General features: G+C 38.0%; 1 protein-coding gene across 1 annotated transcript; it reads right to left on the reverse strand.

The window, feature by feature from the left end:
- Positions 1-289: 289 nt before the first annotated feature.
- On the reverse strand, positions 290-26,693 carry KDM4D (lysine demethylase 4D). The gene is made up of 3 exons (XM_006186518.2): positions 26,303-26,693; positions 24,584-24,677; positions 290-2,840 (listed from the first exon to the last, which is right to left on the reverse strand). Exon 3 carries the CDS (start codon positions 2,529-2,531, stop codon positions 1,005-1,007), a length of 1,527 nt encoding a protein of 508 aa, XP_006186580.1. The 5' UTR covers positions 2,532-2,840; positions 24,584-24,677; positions 26,303-26,693; the 3' UTR covers positions 290-1,004.
- Between the last annotated feature and the right edge of the window lie 5 nt (positions 26,694-26,698).

The following is a 26,698-nucleotide window of genomic DNA, read 5'->3' on the forward strand; positions in this document are numbered from 1 at the left end:
TCAATGACTCAGTCATGTGGAAGATACAGAGTATCGAAGACAGCGGAGACTTGGAGGGGAGATTTTCAGATGACGGCACTCTCTGTCTTATGTTTTCTCATTTCTCCCAGCAGCTTGGGTCAGCCAAGTACCGGCTGATTTCCACCAAGTCACCCTCAAGATATGGCTGCAAACCAAATCCCCCAGCCCTGCCAGCCAGCCAGAACCCAACAACCACCCCCCAAACTCGTTCACCAACACCGCATAATGTAACCAGCTTATAAAAATACGCTTTTCTTGAAATCGTTTATTATATTTATTAAGAAAAGAACAGAAAAGAGTAACCACATCTCGATTGAATAAACTACACTAGAAATAAAGTCAGATTTTCACATTCTGATTATCTTTCACATATTTGTGAACAAATACTGGCAGAGAACACTTTTCAATAAACCAACACCTCAGAAAGATTATAAATGATTATCTGATCCTCCACTGACCTAACTGGTCAAAGGGAGCTAGTTTGGTCAAAAAAAAGGAGGGGGGATGAGGGGAAGGAGTTGGAGGAAAGGGAAAGGAGGGAGAGTGGAGGGTAAACAACGCCCAGGAACTTCAAAAGCTCCGCAGCACCCAGAGCTGGCCCCCGGGGTGGGAGGCTGAGGTAGCTCGGACACCGGCAAACTCAGCAGAACCAAGTTCCCAGACACACTGTGGTGCCCAGAACCAAGTTCCCAGACACACTTGTGGTGCCCACAAGCTCAGCTGGTGACACAGGAGGGAGCAGTTTCCAGAGATCCCCGGGTCTGGGAGGAAGAACAAACTTTGGAGAATTTGGTAAATAGCATGGACCCAGCTGGTCCAGCAGCAACACGGGAGGGATTCTCATGCAAGACCAGTGACCTGCAAAGACCCAAGCTCTGAAATGGACACGTGGCCAGTCTCAAGGATCCTCCACATACAAGAGCAGTGGGTACAAAGGCATCCCCTGGGGTTAGGGGATGGGGAAACAGCAGTCCTCGGAAGATTTAAGCAGGATGCTGGAGTCCAGGGCTCAGCAGTGCACGGCTGTCCATGGAGGGTCCTTCCAAAGGCAAGGGCTGAGCCTCCGGGTGTTGAGTAGCGTCTCCCGAGAGGCGCCTCTTAACCCGGGCCTGGACAGTCAGCTCCTGAGTCCCCTGTTCCCGAGGACGACGACCGCGACCATATCTGCCAGTTGGATGGAGATCCGCGGTGGATGGACCTGGGGTCAGCGGCGGGGTTGGGCCAAGCTCCGGGGGTTTGCGGGCAGTGGCAGCACTGAACTGAGCAGCAGAGGTAGAACCCCGTGCCAATGAGGGGCGCCGGAACGCCGGACGCACAGAGTGTTGGCGGCGGGTCCTACTGCCCGCGGCCACCAGCTTCTGCAAGGCCAGGCGGGGTGGGCGGTGCCTCGGACCCATCGTGGCCTCGGCGGGCACCCGGACGTCCCTCCAGGCGCTCAGGCCCTGGCCGCCAGGCGCCGTGGGCCCCGTGTGGTCCACCACCGCCCGGTCCTGCCCGCGTTTCCACAGCTCATAGCGCTCGGGCTGCAGGATGCGCACGAACGCGTCCATGGAGAAGGACACCCGCGCCTCCCCGCAGCTGCACTGCGAGGCCACCTTGCCATAGTCGATCCAGCGCGGGGTGGCGAAATTGATGGCTTCCGCACAGTTGAAGCCGTGGTTGAAGCCAGAGTGGTAGCCATAGGGGAACGTCACCATGAACTCGCCAGCCTCCTGAGTGACCCGGCCGAATGGGATGCCGTTGTCCTTGAGGACCGTGGGCGAGATCAGAGCCACCTTGTGCCGCAGGAAGGCCCCGCAGCCCCGCGAGCTGCCCGGGAACAGCTCCTTGGCCAGGCGTTCCAGGCGCCGGCCGTGCTCCGGGGGCACCGCGTACCAGGTCTTGGGCTCCCCGAAGTGCAGGAAGTTGATGCTGTACAGGTCCATGTCCTCCGTGTGCCAGGCGAAGGCGGTCTTCCACATGCCGAAGTACAGGTAGGGGCTGTTGACGCCTTCGATGACCACTCCGCACTCCTGCTCCAGCAGGTCCTGAATGGTTCCCAGGTGACCCAGGTTCCACTCTTTGGTGTTTTCATCAAATAAGGAGCCACTGATGTCCGCGCCGTAGATCGGGGAATCATAGCCGCGAGTTTTCCAATATTTGCGCTCCAGTTCCTCGAAATTCAAGTGTGGTGGAGTCCGGTATTTGTCACTGTTTGCCAAGTGGCGATACTCGCTCACGGTCATGGCTTTCTTCTTTCTGTGGTATTGAGTAAACACACCTGCCTTGCCAGAGGCCACCTGTTGGAGGGGAGTGGCTATTAAGATGTCATTGATATCATCATAGGTCTGCCTGGCTTTCCATCCTTTTGGTGGAATTATCTTAGCCACGCCCGCTCGGTGTGCACCTTGGGATTCTATGTAAGCAATGTATTTATCAAAATCGTTAAACTCTTCTTTGGTTGGATGAAATATCATTATTCTACAACTTGGGTTCTGGGTACATTTGGCCTTAGACTTCATACTTTCCATTAATAAACAACAAACTCCCAAATTTTTAGGTTTGTTCTGTATAGGAGAGGATACTAAAAAATGCTACTTTTTCAAAAGTGGGTTTGAATATCTTTGAGTCTGCGGGAACCCCCGGTGGACTTTTATGCAAATGAGATATTCTTCAGGGGAGTCCACTGTGGGGAGCCCAGGACTGATGGTGCCTGAGCCTGCAACTAGATGATGTTCCTCAGTTGACACCTGGCTGTGTCCTTTGAGGTCTAGTGAATCACCCAGTCCTGGGTGGGTATTCTAAATGTAGTGTCTTCAGGACAGTGTCGAAAACAAAACCTAGAAGGAAAAAAAAAAAATACAGAAAGGTTGAAAGCCAATGTTTGGAAAAAGTTATAAGAGAACTACAAATAAAATCACCATGGAATATAACTGCCCGCTGAAATTAAGGCTAAAATTCTATAAGACCGACATTACAAGAGATGGTGTTGATGTGGAACAAGGTAAATTCTCATACCCCAAGGAGAATAGAAATCATTACCTTCACTTTGAAAAACTATCTGGACAGTATCTCTAAAATCGAGCTTACCCATGTGCTATGATTCAGCCATCCTAGGAAATGTGTGTGGCTGTGCACTAAAGTCACAGCAAAGAATAGTTTGAACATTATTTCTAGTAGCTAAACACTGCAAACAAGCCAAACGCCTATCAATGGTAGAATGGAAAAATACATTGTAGTATATTCATACAATGGAATACAACATGGCAATGATTTCATGTGGTTTTTATCTATTTTATATGTAGCAGTTAGTATCTGCAAGCCTCAAGCTCCCTCTGTCCACCTCCCTCCCCACCTCCTTCTCCACCTCCCCATAACCAAAAGTTTGTTTTCTATGAGTCTGTTTCTGTTTGGAACAGTTTACTCTTATTATGCAAGTTGTCTCAGAGTATAGAAAAAGTTGGAAAGCTACTCAGATGAGGCTACTCTGATCTCTGATGGCAAAACCAAAAAAAAAAAAAAAAAAAAAAGGACAACAGAAAATAAAGCTACAAGCCATTTTTATTTATAAACATAGATGAAAGCATAAAGTAGAGTGTTATCCAACAACAGCAATATAGTAAAAGAATAATACATTCTAACCTAATAGAATGTATCCCAGAATTCCAGGATTGCAAGGATAATTCGATATAGGAAAATCTAATGATGTAATTCAGAGTATTAAGGAAGAAATGAAAAATACCATCTTGTAGATACCAAAAAAGGATTTAGTGAAATTCAACGTCTATTCACGGGCGTTTTTAAGTTCTTACTTGAAAACATCAAGAGAAAGTTCTTTTTGTAAGATAAAGAATTTCAGTGTAGGCAGCTCACAGAGAAAAAAATGTGACAATGAATATATATTTGTTCATGTATAGCTGAAAAATTGTGCTCTACACTGGAATTTGACACAATATTGTAAAATGATTATAAATCAATAAAAAATGTTAAAAAAAAAAAAGAATTTCAATGTAAAAATAGCAAGTAGCAGCCTTAACAGTGAAACAAAAGTAACAGTCCCATTAATGGCAGGGGAAAAAAGGCACATTAGCAAACTATTTCATTAACACATTCCAAGTGCCCCTTAAGACTGTTTCCTAATCCTTTTATACTCTCCTAATTTCCAGCCTCTAAATGTTCTAGTACACCTTCCCCCCTCCTCAAACTTCAAGTACATCTACTCCATCCCACCTAGAATCGTCCAAATGTCCTAAAAGTCCCTGCATGATCTGGCCCCTACATGATCACCTCTTACCTCACCCCTTTCTCCTTGTACCCACTGCTCTCTCAGTTCCAGCCACACTCCTGGCTGTGTCTCCTGTCTGGTGGTCTTGGCACCCAGGCAACTCTCAAGTCTCAGCACAAACATCACCTTCTCAGTGAAGTCTCCTCTGATAGTCTTGCTTTGGATAAAATTCGAGATGATTTTCCTCTCAAGAAAACATGTACTCCCTCAAGGAAATATTTCCAAAGAAAACAAGAACCAACAATCAGGACCCAGTATCTCTTCAAGATTCTGCTCAAATCAGCCCCACCCTAATTCCATCCTTCCTGATCCTATCCTGATTGAATCCAACCAGCTATCCAATCATCTCCTCCAACTGTCTAGTAAAAGGCCTCTTTTTTAAACGCTATCAGTCCACAAAACACAGGTATTTTGCCTGAAATCTTTCCTTGGAGATTTCTTACAAGAAAATACAGGAGAGAAAGACCTGCTGACCCTGCACAAGTCTGAAATCATATCTCAAAAACAAAAGCAATTTTGTAAACTCAGTTTCCTCTATAGCCAGAGCTACTGTGATTGGAGGACTTGCCAAGAAGACAGCGTGTCACTGAGTGGACGGGAAAGGCTGGCAAGCCCGCGGAGGGTTAGTGCCTGGCTCCCTCCTACAAGGGAAATTACCCAGGCTCACCTGTCCGGAGGGACAGACGTGCCTGCTCTTATCTTCAGTTGGTGCATGAAATTGGAGGAGACTTCCTAGAGATTCTGAATCTACTTGGAGTCACCTTATAAAATTGTTGGACATTTGTGAGTTACTGGTTCTGGACAAATTCCCTGGAAGTTTGCCAGAAACCAAGAGCAGATCCAGGTTTTGTGGGCTCTGAAAGTTATACAGGTTTCAGAGTCCTTTTGGGAACTGAAAGATTCCCCTGGGAAAGCTGCCAGAATGGGAGGAAAAGAAGTAGAGCAGAGTCAGCAGTTATCAGGGCAAGAAACACCATCCGGGTCTGCACATGAATCAGGGAGGAGAAGAAACCTGTGCCAAAGAAATGGGGCGAGGAGGAGGTCAAATGCCTTTAGAGATCAGGCCCTTAATCTTCTCACCTTGCAGTCCCCCCAGTAAGACTATAAAAGATCACCTTGCCTGCCACTGTTCAGTCATAGAAACCCCCCCACATCTCCTGTGGTCTGCAAGACATACCAGAGGTCCCTAGAGCTTATCTGCAAGAGGGCGCTAGGGCGGGGGACCAATCCTCCACCACCCCTATCCTCAGGGAGGTCACCACAAGTTGGCTTCATTGACTAAACATAAAGCCTTTTTCCTTTCTTTGGGGTCTGGGATCTGGGGCAAAAATAGCCAGGCAGGGCTTCCTCTCTGTGACCCCTGTTGGTAGGTTTCGTAAGAGTGCATCAAACAAATGTTTGCTGCAGCCCCGCAGGGGCCCTATGAGTGAGCAGTGGTAGCTCTCGGCACCTCTGCTCTAGCTGGAGCCTCATGCCCCAAGGAACACGCAGAAGGAGGGTTACAGAGGATCATTACACTCCTCTCTTTTTCCAACTTCAGTGTCAAAGGGTGAAAGAAACAACCTCAAGTTCTCTAGAGAATGTACTGCTAATAACTGGTGGGGAGGGGAAGTAACCAACAATCTGGCTCATCCTTAAGGAAGTATGACAAATGCAATTAACTTAGACTCTAAAGATTGGGTGGAAGTCAGATAACCTCTCTTCCTATTCCACATATAGCTGATGAGCACTCCGAGTCCTGGGGATAGACTGTTATGAAGGAGCAGCATTGTCCAAAAATGACCCTAGATGTTGATCCCAAAACACCTGAACAACAGGCTAGCCTAGACTCCTTCCCATGACTGGAGGGCTATGCCATCCACAAGGATCCAAGGTCCCCAGGTACCCTCTAAAGCACAGGGCCGCTGCTTTCCCAGACAGTGGTAAATGGCTGGCATGACATCTAGGCAGCTCAATTCCCCAAGCAGTCTGAATGTCCCTTTCTTAAGAAGGTTGTTGCCGTCAAAGCCCTATATGAAGGAAGAGAAAAGGGGGAGGGGGCCTCCACTAGAACAAAACCCTCCTCGACGTGGGATGCCTCTCTGTGAAGATGCTGAAGAAACAGGGAGCCTGTGTGTGCCTTGATCTTGATGTGTTTCCCTAACTCATACTGTATGACTTTGTGGAATTATTCTTCACAGATAAGGGGACTCAAAAGATGGGAAGAAAGTAAATCATAAAGTTTCATTAGGGTTAGTGGTTTCCAGGCATGTGTATCTCAAGGAGGGAGAAACAAAGATCTTGATGGGTTGGATGGAGGGACAAGAGAGTGATTATAATGATGAGCCAGTAAATCTATCCAGGGTGAAAAAGGAAGTGAGAACATGAGGGCAGTGATGGAGCATGAAACAGTATTCGATTCATGGGCTGAATGTCTCCATTAGGTCAAATAATTCTGGTAGAACACTAAGAAATGTAAGCTAGAAAGAGAATGGGATGCTTGAAACCTATTTTTTAAACTTGGGGCCTTTTAAACTGTGTCCATTTTATTGATGTCTTGAAATCATTTTATTTTATGCTATTAAATGTCAAAGTGTCTCCCTTTTCCCACATTCTCTCTTCCAAAATTTCCTTCCTGCTCAGTCCTTAAATTCCACCACTTCCCAAGTGAATGAACTTGACCCCTTATCTTCCTTTACTGCCCCAAGAAAGCACCAACTCTTTTCATTTCCTATGGTTCTCTTCTGGCACTTCTCATTTCTACAACAGCAAGCATCACCTTTATTTGAACTTCATTTTGCCTTGCTCTTCATCAAGCACTTTATATATAGTATCTCATTCAAACCTCACAACTAGTCTATGACGTTGGTACTGTCATTGTCCCCATTTCATGGAGGAAGAAATTGAGAAGTAGAAAAACAATTCAGTAGAACCATTTGGCACACATTGCACCCTCTCTCCTCTTGGTTACACCCCATCTTTCTCCCTGCTCTCCTATCTCAGGGGAAAAGAAGATACTCCTCTTCTCCAGAGTTAATCTCGCCATTTAAACTCCTTTATTAGATACTTTCCACTTACTCCAGGACTATCACCAATTAGATAACCCCTATCATCTTTTACTTAAATCATCAGTCATCAGTCTCTTTCCTGATTTGAGCTACTGTCCCTTCTCTCACCTTCCTGTTGATACTAAACGTGTCAAAATGTAAACAACAATCTACCTTCACAAACACATTTCCTCATCTCTCATCTTCTGACTCTGACCCCGCTTCTCCACTGAAATTGATCTCTGTAAATCATCAAACTGTCTCCCACATGCTGCTCCAGAGGTCACCCTTTCTCTTGCCACGTCAGTGATGCCTGGAACACCTCCTCCTTCCTCCTAAAATGTCTCTGACTCCAGGGCACTGATACTACTCGACTCTCTAGTCCTTTTCTCTCTCCTGGTTCCATTGCTTCTACTACAGAAGCGCAGGCTTATTTCACAGCTCAATTCTCATCTCTCTTTTAACTCTTTTTATTTCTCTTTTTAAACTTCCTATTTATGTTCCTGGCTTTCTCTTGTTTCACACTCTCTCTCTTTAAAGATATTACTTACTGCCATAGCTTTGTCTAAATAGCACTGACTTTCTCCTAAGCTTCTGCCTTGCTTCTCCACCTTGGATGGCCCACAGAGCCCCTGAAAATCGACTTGTTTAGTACAGATTGCTCATCTTCCTTCTGAAACTGACTTCCTCCTTTGGATGTCCTTGTTTCTACAGATGGCAATACAGTTATCCTAGTCACTGTTGGTTAGTACATCTCCTTGTCCCCAGACAGGTGGTCAGTGACTACTGTCAGGAGACCCCATGATAGTCTACTGTGAGACCGCAAGGACAGCTATACACCCCAGGGAGGCTTTCTGTGATCCCTTCACCTTCCTTAGTCAAGAACCCAAGGATCCAGCTTGCCTACCTCTTCTACTTACAGCTATCACACTCAAGCTAGACCTGGAGGATCTACAAGGGCCAAGATTACCTGTACCGTCTGATAGTCTCCCCATCTCACCCTCATTTTTTAATCTTAAAATTTTTTCCACAATGACTTTATTTAAAATTCTTTTTTTTAAATATGTAATCAAATATTTCATTCTTCTATCTGAAAACCTGCTCTAAAGAAATGAAAAGAGGAAAGTGGAACAGTTTAGAAGAATTAATATCAAAAATTTAAATATCACGCCAAGGGCCTTTCCCCTAAGAAACAATAAAATGCTGATTATGAATACCACACAAGTCCTCATTTCTTATTGAATTATTAATAGACAATTAAAATAAGCTTTGAGTTGAGCACTTTATATCTGTTTTACAAACTATTTCCGATCTACATTTCTAAGGATCCCAGGAAGAATGAGGCCAGGCTACCATCTGTCTGTAATAAATAATTAATACATATATATTAATCTTCAGATATTGAGCATCCAAAGGAGATTCTCTGATTTTGTAAGTGTAACTCTGTGCTCAAATCAAAACTGCTCAGAATTTGCCAGGGACAATGACCGCGATCCTTCAGCTCTCCAGACAAATGTGTCACGTCTCTGCGGGTCTGAGACGGCTGCTTTTACTGTGAGGCTGCCTCTGTGCTGCTTTCACAAAGCCACAGGTGCTAGCCGAGAATTAACACCCTTTCATTTCAGATACTCTTCCATTTTATCCTTAGTATCCCCAGTAACACAGAAAATCTTTATCTAAGGAAACTTGGCAATTCTAACAATTGAAGTATTTTCTTTTTATCAGAATGACTAAATTTGATGAATTTCTTAAGCTTGATTGATTTCTGGAAATAAGGAAGTACTTTCCTCTATGTCTTTAAAAAATAATTCCTCCAAGTTTTCTTCGTGTGTGTGTGTGTGTGTGTGTATTTACGTGCTTTTGTTTAGAAAGTTGCTTCCCCATCCAGAGGCAGATAAATATTACCTTACCATTTTTTATGTGTTAATTATACCTTTAATTCTGATTTTAATTATATCTGTAATTCTCACTAGGTTTTTTGCTTATTTTACTAACTTTTTAAAAATTGTTCTGTGAGTATAGCGTGGCAAATAAGGGAGATGTAAATCTGATTCCTAGTCTTAGTTTGTTGTGTGTTTTCTCTCCCTACCTCTTAGTTTATAGGAGATTTTCTTTGTTCCAGTGTTCTTAAATTTTTTTTTAATTCAAAACTCAGGTTCTTTAGTTTCTGGAAAAAATTTTAGCTACTTCCTTGACAACTTCCTCTTCTCTTTTCCTTTGTACGTTAACTCCTGCATCTGGATACATGGATCAGACCTCTAATTCTTGTATCTTTTCCCATTTTTCTATCCCTTTATCACTACGTTCTATCTCCTGAAAAAAATTTCATCTTTATCTTCCAAACCTACTTCTATTGTCTTTTTTTCATTTTTCCTATCAAATTTTTAGTTTCCAACAGCTCATTTCTCTTCCTTTGGCTCTATGTATATAGCTTCCTTACCCCTCCTCCCATTTTCCTGTTCTTGTTTCATGGGTGCATTTATTCCATCTCTGAAAAAACACTAAACTGTCAATGGCTTTTGTAGCTGTTTTTCCCCCTGCACAGTCTGTTTCTTTAAAATTTCTTTTTATTCCTTTTTGTTTTGATTTGGTTTCTATCTTTCAGGTGTAAGGCTCTGGTGATCTTTAGCAGTCGGTTCAAGTATAAGAATACAGTACAAAGAACTGATTAGAAGCTCAGGATGCATGCTTGAGTTTGGTGACTGCTTTCCTGCATGGTGATCTGGCTGGGCTGTTTCCTGGGTAAACCTCTGATACAGGTATCTCTAGGGCTGGTCGTATTCAACGGTGACGGATATTCCAATCTTCCTCCTGAGCAGATGGGCCTGGCTTCCCCCCCACATGGGAAAAGGGTCCCAAATTTTCCAATATCCCACTTGTGAAGTTCACTAAATCAACTGGTTTTCCCTACGAAAATCACGCTCTCAATGGGTCTGGGAAATGCCCAGTCCAGAAACCATCCTTTTTACCTACTCTAGAAAGTGAAGCTTAGTCTTCTGTCAAGGTGAGGGAGGAGCAGTTTACCCTGCTGCCCAGCAGAAGGGAGGGGACCTGAGGTTCTGACTGCTTCTTAGACAGACTTTCAGTAAATCCTCCTTAGCCTCATTTTAACTGCCACATCCAGAGGTCCCTGCTGCCATGGAATCTTAAGTCTTCTGAGTTCTAAGAGACAGTTGTGTTGCTTCTTGGTTTTCCTCGCTGCCAATTTAGGATTCAACTTTCCGAGGTGTGTGTATATATATATATATAGTCAGTTTACAATTTTGTGTCAGTTTCTGGTGTACAGCATAATGCTTAAGTCATACATGAACATACATATATTCGTTTTCATATTCTTCTTCACCACAAGTTACTACAAGATATTGAATATAGTTCCCTGTGCTGTACAGTAGAAACTTGTTGTTTATCTATTTTATATATAGTAGTTAGTATCTGGAAATCTCAAACTCCCAATTTATCCCTTCCCACCCCCTTCTCCCCTGGTAACAATAAGTTTGTTTTCTATGTCTGTGAGTCTGCTTCTGTTTTGTAAATAAGTCCACTTGTCTTTTTCTTTAGATTCCACATATAAGTGATAACATATGGTATTTTTCTTTCTGTGTCTGGCTTACTTCACTTAGAATGACAATCCCCAGGTTCATCCATGTTGCTGCAAATGCCATTATTTTATTCTTTTTTATGGCTGAGTAGTATTCCATTGTATACATGTATATGTATATCTATAGATACATATACCACAACTTCTTTCTCTAAGATACCTGCATATTTCTGCTCCACAAGCTTTCAACATCCCTTCTCAATAAGATGCATAGAAAAGAAGATTAAAAGGTGCTTGTCCTGGACTCTTTATCTCAGATGCCAATATTTGGTGTGGATCCTTATTTAGGAACATCCAGGAGTATGGATATAGAGGAGAAAGACACATGGCTGGAAGTACCAGGCATGAACAGCCCAGGTTAAACCCTGACATTGAATGGCATAGATTAAATCATGACAAAGACTAGGACTTGACCTTTAATTCAGCAACTTAAATGTCACATTATGGTTTCATTTTAACCTATAATAAATTAAGCATGGGAATATAAACTTCAGTGTCTACTCTATTTTCTTTCCTCTTACATGGATACTGTGGCAGTCAGAGTGATAAGTAGCAGCAGAGAGAGGTAGAGGCCAAAAGTCTTCTTGAACCCATATCTCCAAAAGAGTCACTCAGATTTTAAGGCAACTTCTAACATATGCTTCTTTGGATTGCCAATACACTTTAAATACATTTCTTGAATAGTATGTAATCCTGGTTCTTCGAATTCTCCCAGAGATTCCATAAACTGCTTAATACTTAAAAACAAATAAATGCAGAACAAACTCCTTCACCTTAAGCTAAATAAAGCTAATTCTATAGGATGCAAATAAAGAACCCTGACAAATATACTTCCTCTCCCTCATTCCCAGTCCTCAAAGGCAATCACTCTTACATATTTTAGCTGTTTCCTGTGTTTTGTTTTTCTGGTATTTCTAGACTTTTCAGTTTTAGATATTGTGGACACATACTATAAAAGACGTGGATCTAGTTCTTTTCGCCATCTCAGCACACACAGACTTCCCCTAACCTCTCCTCTCATATAGCTGTTATCAATTTGGGGGGGTAAATCAAGTCTGAATTTTTATCACATAAAATTAGATACAACTGAGCCATGTAGTGTACCATAACTGCACTGACTTTCATGTATAAAATTTTATTTTAATTTATCCTATAGTTAATAATTGTCTTATTTCATTTGCTTGATTTTATACATATTTATTCCCCAATTCATTTCTAGTAGTATCAGTCTCTTCTAAATATATAAAGCACATCAGGTACTAAATCAGATTTCTCTTTTCAGAAATATTCTTCCTGGAGCCCTCCATATGCTTATTCGAATCTGACCAGTTAGTCTTTAGGCTGTGACACAGCCTGCATCCTGGGGTTTCCAGTCACTGCAAACGTGGGGATTCTTTTCCCCTCTCTATTATGTTAGATCCAGATCCCCTAGTCCCACCCCTGCCCGCATCTCAGTCTTCTTTTTGGGTTTATTCCCTTGTGTTGGTGGAGCATATCCACCAGGAGCATCCTTGGAATTTTCATTAGGGATTATGAAGTAGCTCGCAGAATCTCCAGGAGGACCACTGAATAAGTTTTGGTGACTGTGCCTCCAAAAGCAATACCCAAGTTATCCAACCATCTATACTAAGGTATTCCTATACCTCCTCTGGTCACAGGCATCAAAGACCCTGAGCAAGGGACATTACCAACTAGAGCATGCCACCACTGCCTCTGAAAGCTCAGTCTCTCACCACCCTTCTTTAGGGACACAGTGTGTACAAAATCAACTTCCACACATTTCTTCAAATTGAGCTCTTCCATAGAAACGTCTGACTGGAAGAGCCAAGGTCATATGGATGCAGCAGATGCTGGGTGATTGAGTTATGGCTTCAACCTTGGCAAGGCAGGGATCTTAATGTGGGAATTTCCTCAAATGTAAAAAGAGAATTCAAAGTTTTTGGCCACAGACATAACTGAATGCATGTCTGAAAATGTCTTTGTTCTACTTGTCTGCTTTTTTCCCCAGAATTCTGAAGACATTGTTCCATAAAATTCTAGCTTCTAGAAATCCAAAACCTATCAGTCTTCTGATGCTTTTTGTGCAACCTGTTTTCACTCACCAGAAACTTTTAGGGTTATTCCTTTGCTCTTTATTTTCTGAGATTTCATTAAGATATGATTGGTGTGTCCTTTTTGTCAACTACTGTGGTAGATGTAGATTCATGTTCTTCATTGCTATGAAATTTTCTTATTCCATTTTTAAAATACATTTCTCCCCACTATATTCTCAGTTCTTTCTCTCTGGAAATACAATTAGTTGGATAGTAAACCCCTTGGACTGATCCTCTAATTTTCTTATCTTTGTTCTCTTATTTTCCATCTTTATTCTTTTGTTATATTTTCCAAACCTTGTAGCAATTATTTTTAATTTTCAGAAATTCCTTTTATTCTCTGAATATTCCTCTTACTATACATTTCTGATACTTTCCCATGGCTGCATATTTTTCTCTTCTCTCTCTAGATGTACTAACAGAATAGGGATTTCTAAAAGTTTCATTTGCTTTTACATGTGTCTGTTTCCTCTGAATTCACCATTCCAGGATGTTCTAGCGTCTGTTTTCCATGTTAAATGCCTTCCTCATACATCTAGTTATTCTTGGCTTACGTTGAAGAGTTGGGTTTGCTGTGTATGACTGATAGGCTTCACTGAGAATGTTCTAAGCCATTTCCTTTGGGAATGGTGTTAACTGACAGTATCTGAGGGTAAGAGTATAATGAAAAGACTGAAAAATTATGCATTTATCCCATTTGAAACTGGGGCCCAGGAATTTATGGTGCCTTTTTTTATTTTTGAGAAACATTAAAAATGGAGAAAATAGAAAGGGGGTGTATAGCTCAGTGGTAGAGTGCATGCTTAGCATGCACGAGGTCCTGCCTTCAATCCCCAGTACCTCCATAGTAAATAAATAAATAAACCTAATTACCTGCCAAAAATGAAAAAAATAGATAAAATAGAATATATAACAAAAATCTGCATTCCAACCATCCAGGACTGGTATCTTAATTATCTTAATATTTTGTACTATTTGCTTCAAGTGTTTTTTTTTAACAGTTTTATTGACATATAATTTACATTAAAATTTTTTTCACCCATTTTAAGTGTACAATTCAATGATTTTTGGTATATTTACAGAGCTGTGAAACCATCATCACAATCCAATTTTAAAACATTCCCATCACTCCAAAAAGAAATCTCATGTCCATTTGCAGTCACAGCCCATTTCCACCCTTAGCTCCAGGCAACCACTAATCTACTTTTTGTCTTTATAGATGTGCCTATTCTGGACCTTTCAAATAAATGGAATCACATAATATGTGGTCTTTTATATGTGGCTTGTTTCATTCAGCATGTTTTTGAGGTTCATTTATGTTGTAGCATATATCAGAATTTTGTTTCTTTTTATGGTTAAATAATATTCCACTGTTATGAATATACCACATTTTATTATCCATTCATCAGTTGATGACATTTGGGTTGTTTTAATCTTTTGGCTCTTATGAATAATGCTGTTATGAACACTCATGTACAAGTCTATGAGTGGACATGTTTTTATTTTTCTTGTATAGATACCTAAAAGTGGAATTGCTGGGTCACATGGTGACTGTTTAACATTTTGAGAAACTGCTACACTGGTTTTCCAAAGTGCCTGCAACATTCTGAATTTCCATCAGTCATATATGGGGGTTCCAATTTCTCCATATCCTCACCAACACTTGTTATTGGCCTTTTTTTTTATGTAGCACTTCTAGTCAGTGTGAAGTCATGTCTTATTGCTTTGATTTGCAGTTCCTTAATGACTAATGATATTGAACATTTTTTACTATGCTTATTGGCCATTCATGTATCTTTTTTGAAGAAATTTCTATACAAATCTTTTGCTTATTTTGGGGATATTTGTCTTATTACTGAGTTGCAAGAGGTCTTTATACGTCCAGATTACAAGTCCCTTTTTGAATATAATTAGCAAATATTTTCTCCCAGTCTGTGGTTATCTTTTCACTTTCTTACGACTTTTGAAATATACAAGTTTTGGATTTTGATGAATCCAATTTATCGGTTTCTTTATTGCTTGTGATTTTGGTGTTTTATCTTAGAAACTATTGCCTAGTTCAAGGTCCTGGAGATATATCCTTGTGTTTTCTTCTAAGAGCTTTATAATTTTAGTTTACATTTAGGTCTATGATCAATTTTCACTTGGTTTTTGTTTATGGTGTAAGGATCCAGATTTATTCTTTTGTTTGTGGATAGCCATTGTTCCAGCAACAGTCATTGAAAAAACTATCCTTTCACTGTTGAAATGTCTTGAAACTTTTGTTGATTCTATTTCATTTAAGGATATAACTATCCATTAAACTATAGAGCTATCCTTATACCAATGTCTTGATTATCGAAGCTTTGCAGTGAGGTTTAAAATGGGGACATGTGAGTCATCCAAATTTTTTGTTCTTTTTCAAGACGTTTTGACCATTCTGGGTCCTTAGTGTTTATATATCAATTCTAGGATCAACTTCTAATTTCTGGGGGAAAATACCCAGCAGGAATTATAATAGAGATTGCACTGAATCCAGAGATCAACTGGGGAAGTAATTCCATCTTCACAATATTGTCTTCTGACCCATGAATATGAAATGTCTTTCCATTTATTTAGCTCTTCTTTAACAATGTTTTGTAGTTCCCAGTGTAGAAATCTTACAGTTCTTTTGTTAAACTTATTCTTAAGCACTTTATTATTTTTGATGTTATTGTGGCATCAGATTGCTTAATTTCATTTTCAGATTGCTCATTGCTGGTGTATAGATAGCAACTGAATTTGGTATACTGACATTGTATATCCTGCAGTCTTCTTGAACTTACTTGTTCTGGTAGATTTTTAGTGGTTCCTTAAGATTTTCTCTATATAAAATCATTCCATCTTTTAATAAAGATAGTTTTATTTCTTCCTTTTCAATTTGGATACTTTTCATTTCTTTCTCTTGCCTAACTGCCCTCACTAGAATCTCCATTGTAATGGTGAACAGACATCCTGAAGGGTCTTCTTTCTGCTTCAGGTACTTTTAAATAGAAGAAATAAATATTTCAGATGAAATAGAAGTCCCTTTTTAGATCTAAAGCCCAAATCCTAATTTCCTTCTCCTGACCAACCCCAGAAGAAATAACCTGCGTGAGTTTGGTGCACTTTCTATCTGTGGAAGTCTTTTCATTTGTGTGTGTGTGTGTGTGCTTGTTGTGTATCCACAAATGTAGTATTGTTTTGTGTTTCCGCTACTTTTATTTTATATAAATAATTTTATGCCAAATACGTTAATATATTTATAACTTTAAAATTCAATATTAACAGTTTCAAGATATATTCATATATACACATATATAACCTGCTATAAGAATATATACATTTGTTTAAATCTGATTTTTGTTTTATCTTTTTAGTTTTTTTTTTTTTTTTTGGTAGGGTGGGAGGGGCAGTAACTAGGTTTATTTATTTATTTTTAGAGAAGGTGCTGAGGATTGAACCCAGGACCTCTTGCATGCTAAGCATGTGCTCTACTACTTGAGCTATACCCTCCCCCTCAAGAATATATTTTTTTAATGCATTTCTTTATTGGTGAGTGTTTACATTTCAGTGTTTTGTATTGTAAACAATGCTTCATTAAAAACCTTATACATATGTCTTAGTAATTATGTGTGAGAATTTATTTAGGGTAGATATTTTGATGTTATTTTTTAATGATACAGAAACTGCATTCTGTATTTTATTAGGCAAAGTCAAGTTGCTTTATCCTTTATCTAGTGATTTTCCTAATTAACACACTCACTAGCAGAACAGGAGAGTTTCTTTTTCCATGCCCCTAGGTGCACTTGAAAACGTCCACTGTTTAGTTGCTGATGACTTGATTGGTAAAATAAACTATCTTCTTTATATTAATATTAATGTTATGCAATCTGTTTCCTGGTGACATGATTTTTCATTGATTTATTGGCCTTTTGTAGGTTTTGATAATTGCCAGTAATATCCTTTGTTCATTTTTTTAGTTAGATTGTTTTTGTTTCTCTACTGATCTGTTAAAGTTCTTTAAATGTCTGGAATACTAATTCTATATCTATTGTATCATTTCAAATGTCTTATCCTAGCCCACTACCTCCATTTAAATTTGTTTATGGTGTCTTTTTTTAGCTATTTTGAAAAATAAAATGTAACCAAATTTATTAATCTTTTCCACTATGCTTTGTCCCCTTATGTCCTGTTTAAATAATCTACTCTTCCTTGAAGTCCTGAAGATTTCATTTCCTTTTAATCTATTCGGTTTTTATCTTTATTTGTTTCACTCATTTAGGATGTTGTTGTTGGGATGTAGGGATCTATACTGTTGTTGGGGTTTTTTGGTAGAAGTCCAATCGTCTGCCATTTTCCTTCTAAGTTGGAATCCTCCACTCTCATATGCCAAGTTCCAAAATAAGTATGGTTCTCTTTCTAAGCTTTCCATTCAAGACCGTTGATTTTTTTGTCCATTTCTGTGCCAAATTATTTTATCTAAATTATTACAGCTTTATATTATTATTGGTAATTGGTAAAGTTAGTCCCCATGTCCTTCCTCAGCTTTTTAAGAATTTAACTAGATTAGTAAAGTTAAATCTAAGTATTCATTTTAGAATAAATTTATCAAGTTCTATAAAAACCTTGTTGATTTAAATTGAAATTCCATAAAATTAAAGTTTGAGGTAGACATAGCATTCCCACACATTAACCGGTATAGTCCTCCATTTATTCAGATCTTGTGAGCATTTCAATAAAGTTTCTGAATTTTATCCATAAAGATATATATCTGTTTCCTCTGCTTTATTCGTAGGAACTTTGTAATTTTTTAGTGCATGGTGAGTGGACACTTTTTTCTATTAACTTCTATTATTTATTGATCCTATATCTCTTTTCAACATTATACTTCTTATTTCCTACTAATTTTATTAGCTTGACCATTGATTCTAAAGTTTTCCATGTAGATAATATTTTCTGAAAATATATACAAAAATTATATCTCTTCCAGTAGTCATAGCTTTTTTACTTTTTTTTTTTTTGAACCAGTTAGGAATGAAAGTCTTATATAGATATGATCTCCAATAAAATGCTGAATGTTGACTCAGTTCATAGAAATTCTACACACATTTCAGATATTAATGAGCAGTTCTAAACTTTTAACATGTTACATGCTATCATTTATCACCTAACCTGAGATGCTTTTCAGAAGGACAGAGACCCAGGGAAGAAAGGCATAAAACAGGACCCAATTAAATGATCAAGTAGTTGAAAAGCAATATAGAGTATTTGAGTGAGACAATTTAAAAACTGACCTAAAGGGCATATATTGAACTTTGTACTCCCAAACGGCAGAATATAATTTTTTTCAAGTACTACGAAAATTTTACAAAATTGACCATAAAATTGTGGCCATAAAACAAGTTTCAACAGATGTCAAAGGATTGAAAGCAGGCAGAACATGTCCTCTGACCACAAAATAATAAAGTTAGAAATTAATATTAAAAAGATAACTAGAAAGTCCCCGATTTTATAAAATTAAAAATATATTTCTAAATAAATCTTTTATTAAGAAAGAAATAGAAGTAAAATTTAATAATATTTTTAACTAAATGAGAGTGAATATCCTACATTTCAAATCTAGTGGGATGCTGGTAAACAGTATTAAAAGAGAGATTTATAGGTTTAAATAAATACCTAAGAAAAGAAAGAAGGAAGGCTGGAAAACTAAATGAGCTAAGTATCCATTGCAGAAAATCAGAAAAAAAGTACAGTAAAGAAAGGAGAAGAAAGAAAATAATAAAAATGAGATCAAAAATTGATGAAACAGTAAAGAAGATGAACAAAATCAAAAGTTGGGTTTTTTGAAAAGTCTAAAAAATCAATAAACCCCTGGTGAAAATGTAAAGACTAAAAATAGAAGGCGTGAATATTAGGAAAGACAAACAGGCCATCACTATAGATGCTGCAGACATAAAAAAGAAAATAAAGACAGTGTAAACAACCTTAAGCCAACATATTTTAAAATTCAGATGAAATAAATAAATTCTTAGAACAATATAAATAGTAAAATTGACACAAGAAGAAATAGAATGCTGAGTGTCTATATAATCATCAAATAAACTAAAGCAGTCATCAAAACTCTTCATAAAGTAAACTCTAGATCCCAAATGGCTACTCCAGTAAATTTGACCAAATATTCAAGGAAGAAGTAATTCCAATCTTAGACAAAGTTTCCTAGAAAACAGAAAAAGAAAGAGTATTTCCCAACATATCTTACAATACAAACTGCATATACAAGTCTACAATAAGGACATTGTGAGAAAGGAAAATAATAGGCCAATCTCACTTATGAACATAGATGCAAAAGTGCTAAATAGAATCTGAGTAAATGATTCTTGTAATATATTCATCATGATCAAGATGGGTTTATTCCAGGAATGAAAGGTTAGTTGTTAGTTAAATAAATGAATATAACAACCACACTCTAAGGTTAAAAGACAATCTCAGATGCTTAAAAGTTTTTGATTATATCTGTCATCCATTTGGCAAATCCAAAAATTGTAGGGAAATTTCTAATTGAATAAAGTGCATCTACCCCAAACCTTCAGTAAATATCATACTTAATAATTAAAAGTTAAAAGCTTTGCCTTTCAGATCAGGAAAAAGAAAAGGAAGCCTGTGATCGCCTCTTTTATTCAACATCGTGCTAGATGTCCTATGCAATGTAAGAAGGGAATGGAAGAAAAAGGGGAGGGGATCAGAAATGAAGAAACAAAGCTGTCATTATTCATAGGTACGACTGTATATGTAAAAACTCCAAAAGATCTATGAATAAACTATTTTAATTAGTAAGAGGGTTTAGAACAGTCTGAATTTATAGTAGCAAATATTAAAAAAACAATTATATCTATACATACCAGCAGTAAACAATTAGACAACTAAAATTTAAGAAAGATATCATTTACAATAGTATTAAAAATTAAGTGGTATCTAAGACTAAAGCTCACAAAAATTTGCAAGATCTCTATGAAGACAACATAAATTTACTTAGGGGCAATTAAAGAAGACCTAAGTAATTAGAAAAGACATAACCTATTACTAGATTTGAAGACTCAATATTGTAGAAATGCCAATTCTTAAATTTGATCTATAGTTTCAATGTTACCCCAATCAAAGTCCCAGAAGTATTTTCACAGAACATGACATTTTAAATTTTATACTGAAGTGCAAAGGGCAGAGAATAGTACTCAAAAAAGAGGGACAAGGTAAGAAGAGTTGCTTTACCAGATTTCAAGACCTCTCTATCAAACCACACACAAAAATGAATTCCAGATGGAACTGTGAAAAGCTTAACTATAAAACCTTCAGAAAATAATATCTGAGAATATTAATATAATCTAAAAGTAGGGAAGAATTTCTAAAGCAAGGAATACTATGCACTAAGCAAAAAGGAAAGGATTAATAAATTGAACTACCCAAATATTAATTTTTATATATCAAAATAAACCAAAAAGAGAAGCCAAGATATGGAAAATGTATGTGTAGCACAAGTAAGTGAAAGAGAACTGATGCCTAAAGTATTAAGAACTCATAGAAATCAATAGGAAAAAGGCAATTCAATAGAAAGACTGAACAGATGCCTCACAAAAGAAATCCAGATGGACAATAAACTTATAAAAGGTGATTAGTAATCAAGGAGATGAAAATTAAGACCTCAATAAGATATCACTATACACTCAGCAGATAAGCTAAAACTGAAAAGCTGAACAATATCAAGTGTGGTGTGATTACAGTACAAGGAGAACTCTTATCCTAACGATGGGATCTATATATGAAATGTATGCACATGCACCTCTGCACTTTTACAGGAATGCTCATGATGGCATTATTTGTAACACCCACATACTAAAAACATAATTATTACAGTAAGTAAATTATACTATGTATTTTTTATGCAATGAAATTCTACAGATTATACAAAAGCTACACATAATACACATTAAGTAAAAAAGCAAAACAAAAAAGAACACATATGATGCATTTATACAAAGTTCAAAACTTGGCAATACTAAATATCATTTAGAAATGAAACCATAGGCATTTATTAAAATTTATTTGGGGACTTTGATTAAATTTTGTACATATTCAATGTTTATTGAAAAGACTGTGTATTCTCTTGTTTTTGTTTTTGTTTTCCCCTGTGAACTCTCTGGTGTTTAATTAGATTGGATGTACTCTCTTGTTTTGGTTGAAGGATTTTATATACATATATAAATGTAATATATATAAATGTAATGAGTATAAATACATATGGTACATATATAAGTGCAATAAACACATATATCCATGCACAATGTTGCTTCTATGCTTCAATATTGTTAATTTGCCTACTTGCTCTATCAATCTAAGAGAAGTTTATGTTAAACAAATTCCCACCACGATTGTGGATTTGCAGTTTTTCCTATTAATTCTTTATTTTTACTGCTTATTTTTTCCAGACTGTAGTTAGTTGCATGTATGTTCATGAGTGTAATAATTTCCTAGTGGATTTTTCTTTGTGATGCAATAAGATGCCCACATTAACGTCCTTATTAAATGCTACTTTATTTAAAGAATACTTTGGATAATTAATATTGCTAAAGTTCTTTGCTATTGTTTAGAATTTATTTGATATGTCTTTTTCTGTCACTTTATTTCCTATATTTTTGTTGTCTAGTTTTAACTATTTTTTATGTTTATTTTTAATTTTCTTAGTGTTAATGGACTGGCCAGCTAGTGAGGTAGCCATGTGCTCAGATTAAGAGGTAGTTAAATTATAACACTGTCCAGTAATCTAGCCTGGACAATCAGCAAATTTCATACTGAGGTTATCACCAGGAAATCATCTCTCTAGGCTCCAAAGCATCTTCATTTAAAATCAGGATTTTGTTGGTAGAAGGCAAGCTACTGTTTCTTATCTCTTTACTTGTCAAAACAGACGAAAGCATCAACTTTTTAAATTAGAAAGTTGGTCATTTTCAGGTTAAAATTTTAAAACAGATGCCATTATTTATATTACTTTAAAATGTGATTCTGACTCATGACTGTTGGGTTTTTTCTTCCACTTTCAAGCAAAAGTTTCACATTTTGTGGGCTAGTAACTTTGTAGATAAGAGAGAGGGTGTACTAGAATTGAGGATGTGATTCAATCAGAAGAGGAGGGAGGCTGGGTTAAATTAGAGTTGTGCTTGGATGAGGAGTGGGCTAACTGAATCAGAATTCTGATGGAACATATACAGCCTGATAATCACATGCTTTTTCATTTAGAGATTCTTTTCTGAAAAGAAATTATCTTTCTGGGTCTTGACATATCTTCATTTCAAATCTGGATTTCAGACTAGCAGAATGAAAATTACTTTTTTTCTTTTAAAATATAAGTGGTTAAGGCAGTAACTTTTTATAACAAAATGTGATTGCTTTTCCTGTTAAAACTTACTCATTCATTCATTCACTCATTTTGAAAACATTTTACAGGCACCAATCCAGGCACTGTTTTATATGCTCAGTCTACCTCCCCAGGCAAAACATATTCCTGCCCTTATAGAATTTATATTCTGCATGGGATAGATACAGAAAGAAATAATAAATATAACTAAATTACACAGAATCATAGATGGTCATTAAGTGCTACGTAGAAAGAGCAGGATAAGGGAGAGGGAGACAAGGAGTGCGAGATTTGGGGGGACAAAGTGAGAGAATGGTTGCAACTGTAATTAGGATTGTCATGGTTAGTTTACCTCATTTGACAAATAATTGAAGACAGGTAAGAGTGTTCTTGAACAAGTAAACAGCTAGTGCAAAGGGCCTAAGGCAAGAGCTATGTTCAGACAACACCAGGAAGGCATGCAGCCTGGAGGGACATGAGCAAGACAGGAAGGTAGGGGAGAGCCTTATAGGTCACTACGAGCACCTTTAAGCTTTACTGTGAGGGAAATGGGAACCAACACCTCCTCACTGTCTGCCTGGATCCCCGTTTTCCCAATCCCATCCAACTGTATTATTAATTTAAAAAAAAAACTGCTGCCAATCTGATGGTGTAGTATGAGGACTTACTGCTAGTTTACTTTCGTTTTCCTAATAGAGAAGTTGAGTGTCATTCGTGTTGCTTATCTGCTTGGAATTACTTTTTCTGAATGGCCTGTTTACATTCTTTGCCCATTTTTTAATTGGGTTGTTGCATTTTTTATATTATGCATATTAGTAGTAGTAGTAGCAGCAGCAGGAGTAACATTTTATATGTTATAGGCACTACAGCATTTACCTGTCAATCTAGCATTCATCTTCTGACTTCCTTATGGGCATCTTCTGCCATAAAATTAACTTTTTATATAGATGAATCTTTAAAATTATTTCTTTTATAGCTTTGATGCTCTGTCTTGATCAAAAGGTCATTACAGACCCCAAACAGTACAAAGTCTCTTAAATTTCTTTCTAGGTTTTTGTGATTTCTTTTTTTTCCCTTTTGGGTGTTTAATTCAACTGGTCGCAGTGCTTGTGTAAACTTGGAAGCTGGAATTCCTATGTTATATACTGCCATAAGAATAGTCAGTTTTGTGATCACAGTTATTATATACAACACCCTTTTCACATTGAATTAAAAATACTACCTTTGTCATATTAAAATGAAGAAGCATTTTTCTACAGCATATCCAAAGCTGATAAGAATGATCTGAAAGAAATAGATTCATAGATTCCGAGAGATAGACTACAATACAGCACGATGCCGGCTACTAAGAAGGCTGGAGGGATTCAGATACAGAACACAAGGGGGAGGGTCAGGGTCACCTCATCTCTCCTAGCACATGGAGAGCTGATGGTAAGGTCATAGTCAAAGCCAGCCTGGTTAGATCTGCTGGAGGGGAGATGAGGAGTCCTGTTTAAGAGCTGTTATCTCAGAGAAGTCAGAAGATCATCCATCCCTAGGGGAGAGAGTGAGGAGGGAAAGGAAGGTGGAAGAGTGTATAGTTCTAAGGAAAGAGGAGAATGTGTGAAATTGTATTATTGCAGAGGGGGAAAATAAACAAGGACAGTGTAAGAGGATTAGCAGGCAGAATAAGGGCCCAACCAGATTTTTGTGGTAATGGGTTTAAAATGAGAATTCTTGGTAGGTTACACAGATTTTCTGCCAGCAAAGATGGCTGAGAGGGCAAATGTAAGTTTTTGACTTACTCTTATTTTCTTTTTCTAATACTTTCAAGCCATTTAAGTCAAAAAGTTCATAGTTTTGGGTTTTTTATTAGTACTTTAAAATCATTTAAGTAAACTTTTTAGTTTCTTTTTCTTATTAATACTTTCAGACCATTTAAGTCAAAGCTTTGAATTTTGTAGACTGATTATATTGTTTATTAGTGTTAGTGAAATTAATCATGGTTGGTGAGCAAAAGATTAGGTGATAGAACAGGAGATAAACGAATCAAGGTGATTGACTCAGGGCTGATGAGAGCAGTTGGAACATAAAACCCTGGGATGTTATCTATAATTGCATCACCACTTTGCCATTGTTACACCAATCCTCCACTTCACAGTGCATCAATCATTCATTCATTCAAAAAATACTTACTCAGCACCTATTATGTGCCAGGCACTGCTCTATATGCAGAGGATACACCAGTGAACAAGAGAGACAAGGTTCCTGCTTTCCTGGAACTTATGTTCTAATACAGGAAGATAGACAATAATAATAAAAATAATATTAATAATAATAGTAGCTAACATTTGTTTAACAAGTATTGTTTGCTGAGACAGTTTTAAGCACAAGTATTAATTCACTTAATCCTTATAATAACATTATGCAATAGAGACTAGAATTATCCTCATTTGATACATGAGGAAATTGAGGGCACAGAAAGGGAAAATAACTTGCCTGAGGTTTCACAGCTAGGAAAGGGCAGATCTAGACTTTAAAACCAAAATAGTCAGGTTATAGACCCCTTTCTCTTAATGACTTTGCTATGCTGCCTCTCAGCCAAGAAATAAGGCAATAAACAACAAACAGAATAAACTCAGTAGTGTCCAGTACTATGAAAAAATAAAACAAGGTGACATGATGATATTTGTGTGTTGGGGGGATGGGAATACAAATGTAGATGTCAGGGGAAACCTGAGGAGGTGATATTTGAGCTGAAACTTGAAGAATGGTAATACAGCTATCTTGGGGCACAGACAGAAAAGTTAGTGTAAAGGAATCTTGTTTGTGAAACAGAAATGCTGGGTTGGCTGTGGCTAGAGTTTAGTGTGCAGGACAGTGACTGATTAGAAGCAAAGCCAGGAATAGGTAAAAACAAAACAAAACAAAACAAAACAAAACAAAAACCAGACCCTAAGAAGCCTCAAGTCACATTAAGAAATCCAACTTTTAATCTAAATGCAGTGGATTTTTATGCCAGAACAGTAATACTACCTGATTCACAATTTCAAAAGGGCACTCTCACTGCTTACATGCAAAATTGACTGTAGGACAAAAGTGGAAGCAGGAAGATTCATTGGGAGCAAATACAATCCAGGCAGAAAATGATGGTGACTTGAACTAGGGTTGTTGCTGTGGAATGATATTTAAGGTATATTTTGAGAGTAGAATTGCCAAGACTTACAAATAAACTGGATGTGAAGAGTGAAGGAAAATTAGGAACCTTGGGATTTTGGTTTGAGTAACCAGTATGACAGTAGTGTCCTTTACAGAGTTGTGTAAGACTAGGGGAGTAACACCTTCTGTGAGAAATATCAAGATTTGTATCTTGAACTTTATGGTGGTAAGGGACCTTTTCTACTGTTTCGTTTCATTTGAAGTTCAAAGAAAGAGTTCTGGGGGGAAAAGCTTTCTTATGTTCAATTTTATGAGCCCTTTACATTTGAAACTAAGTTGGGGGAGTTGAATTTTCATTTACTTAACAAATATTTATCGAGCATCTACTGTGGCCAAGGACTATATGATTAGATACCAAGATGAACTAAGCAAACAAAATCCCTGCTCCCAGAGTACTTTTTTTTTCGGGGGGAGGGGGGGCGGAGTAAGGACAATTGGTCATTTTTTTTTTCCTGTTCGTTCTTATTAAAACTTCACCTAATGCATAAGTAGCCATCTTATAATAATTGCATCTAGTGCTCCTGGCAGTTGGGCCCACTGTTCTAAACGTTCAAAATCGGTTAATAAATGAATGAACCTCTAATAGTGACACCTCCCCTCCCACTAGAACTTACGCTTTTCAAAAAATAAAACTTTTAACAAACAATACGATTACATCCTTTGCTTTGAAGACTAACATTTTTGCAGGAATGGTACCTTTATAAAGATCGTGGTTGCCCCCGTACATATTTGTTCTTTCTTCATATCCAATTAAATGAAAATACTAGTCTTTCCGTAGCCCAACTCTCTAGGCTTGTTGGGTCTAGCTCAGAAGAAAGGAAGCAGGAGCCGTTGGATTTAAACAGTTTGGTGTAATCCTTTTCTACGCTCTCTCGCTAGCCGGGGCCGTGCTGTCGGCTACCCGGGGCTTTCCGTCCGCGCAGTACCGGAATGAAGGAGTCTGGGAGGGGGTCGGGGAAGGAAAAGACGGAAGAGATATTAAGTAATTGGTTCTTGAAGGTATAAAACGATGTTTGGAGTCTACTCCAAAGCACTGATTTCAAACGCCCGCCCCCTGGGCCGTTTCAGCCCCGCCTATTGCTGTCGTCACGC

The sequence above is a fragment of the Camelus ferus genome, chromosome 10 (genome assembly GCF_009834535.1).
Source record: "Camelus ferus isolate YT-003-E chromosome 10, BCGSAC_Cfer_1.0, whole genome shotgun sequence".
Taxonomy (NCBI): Eukaryota; Metazoa; Chordata; class Mammalia; order Artiodactyla; family Camelidae; genus Camelus; species Camelus ferus.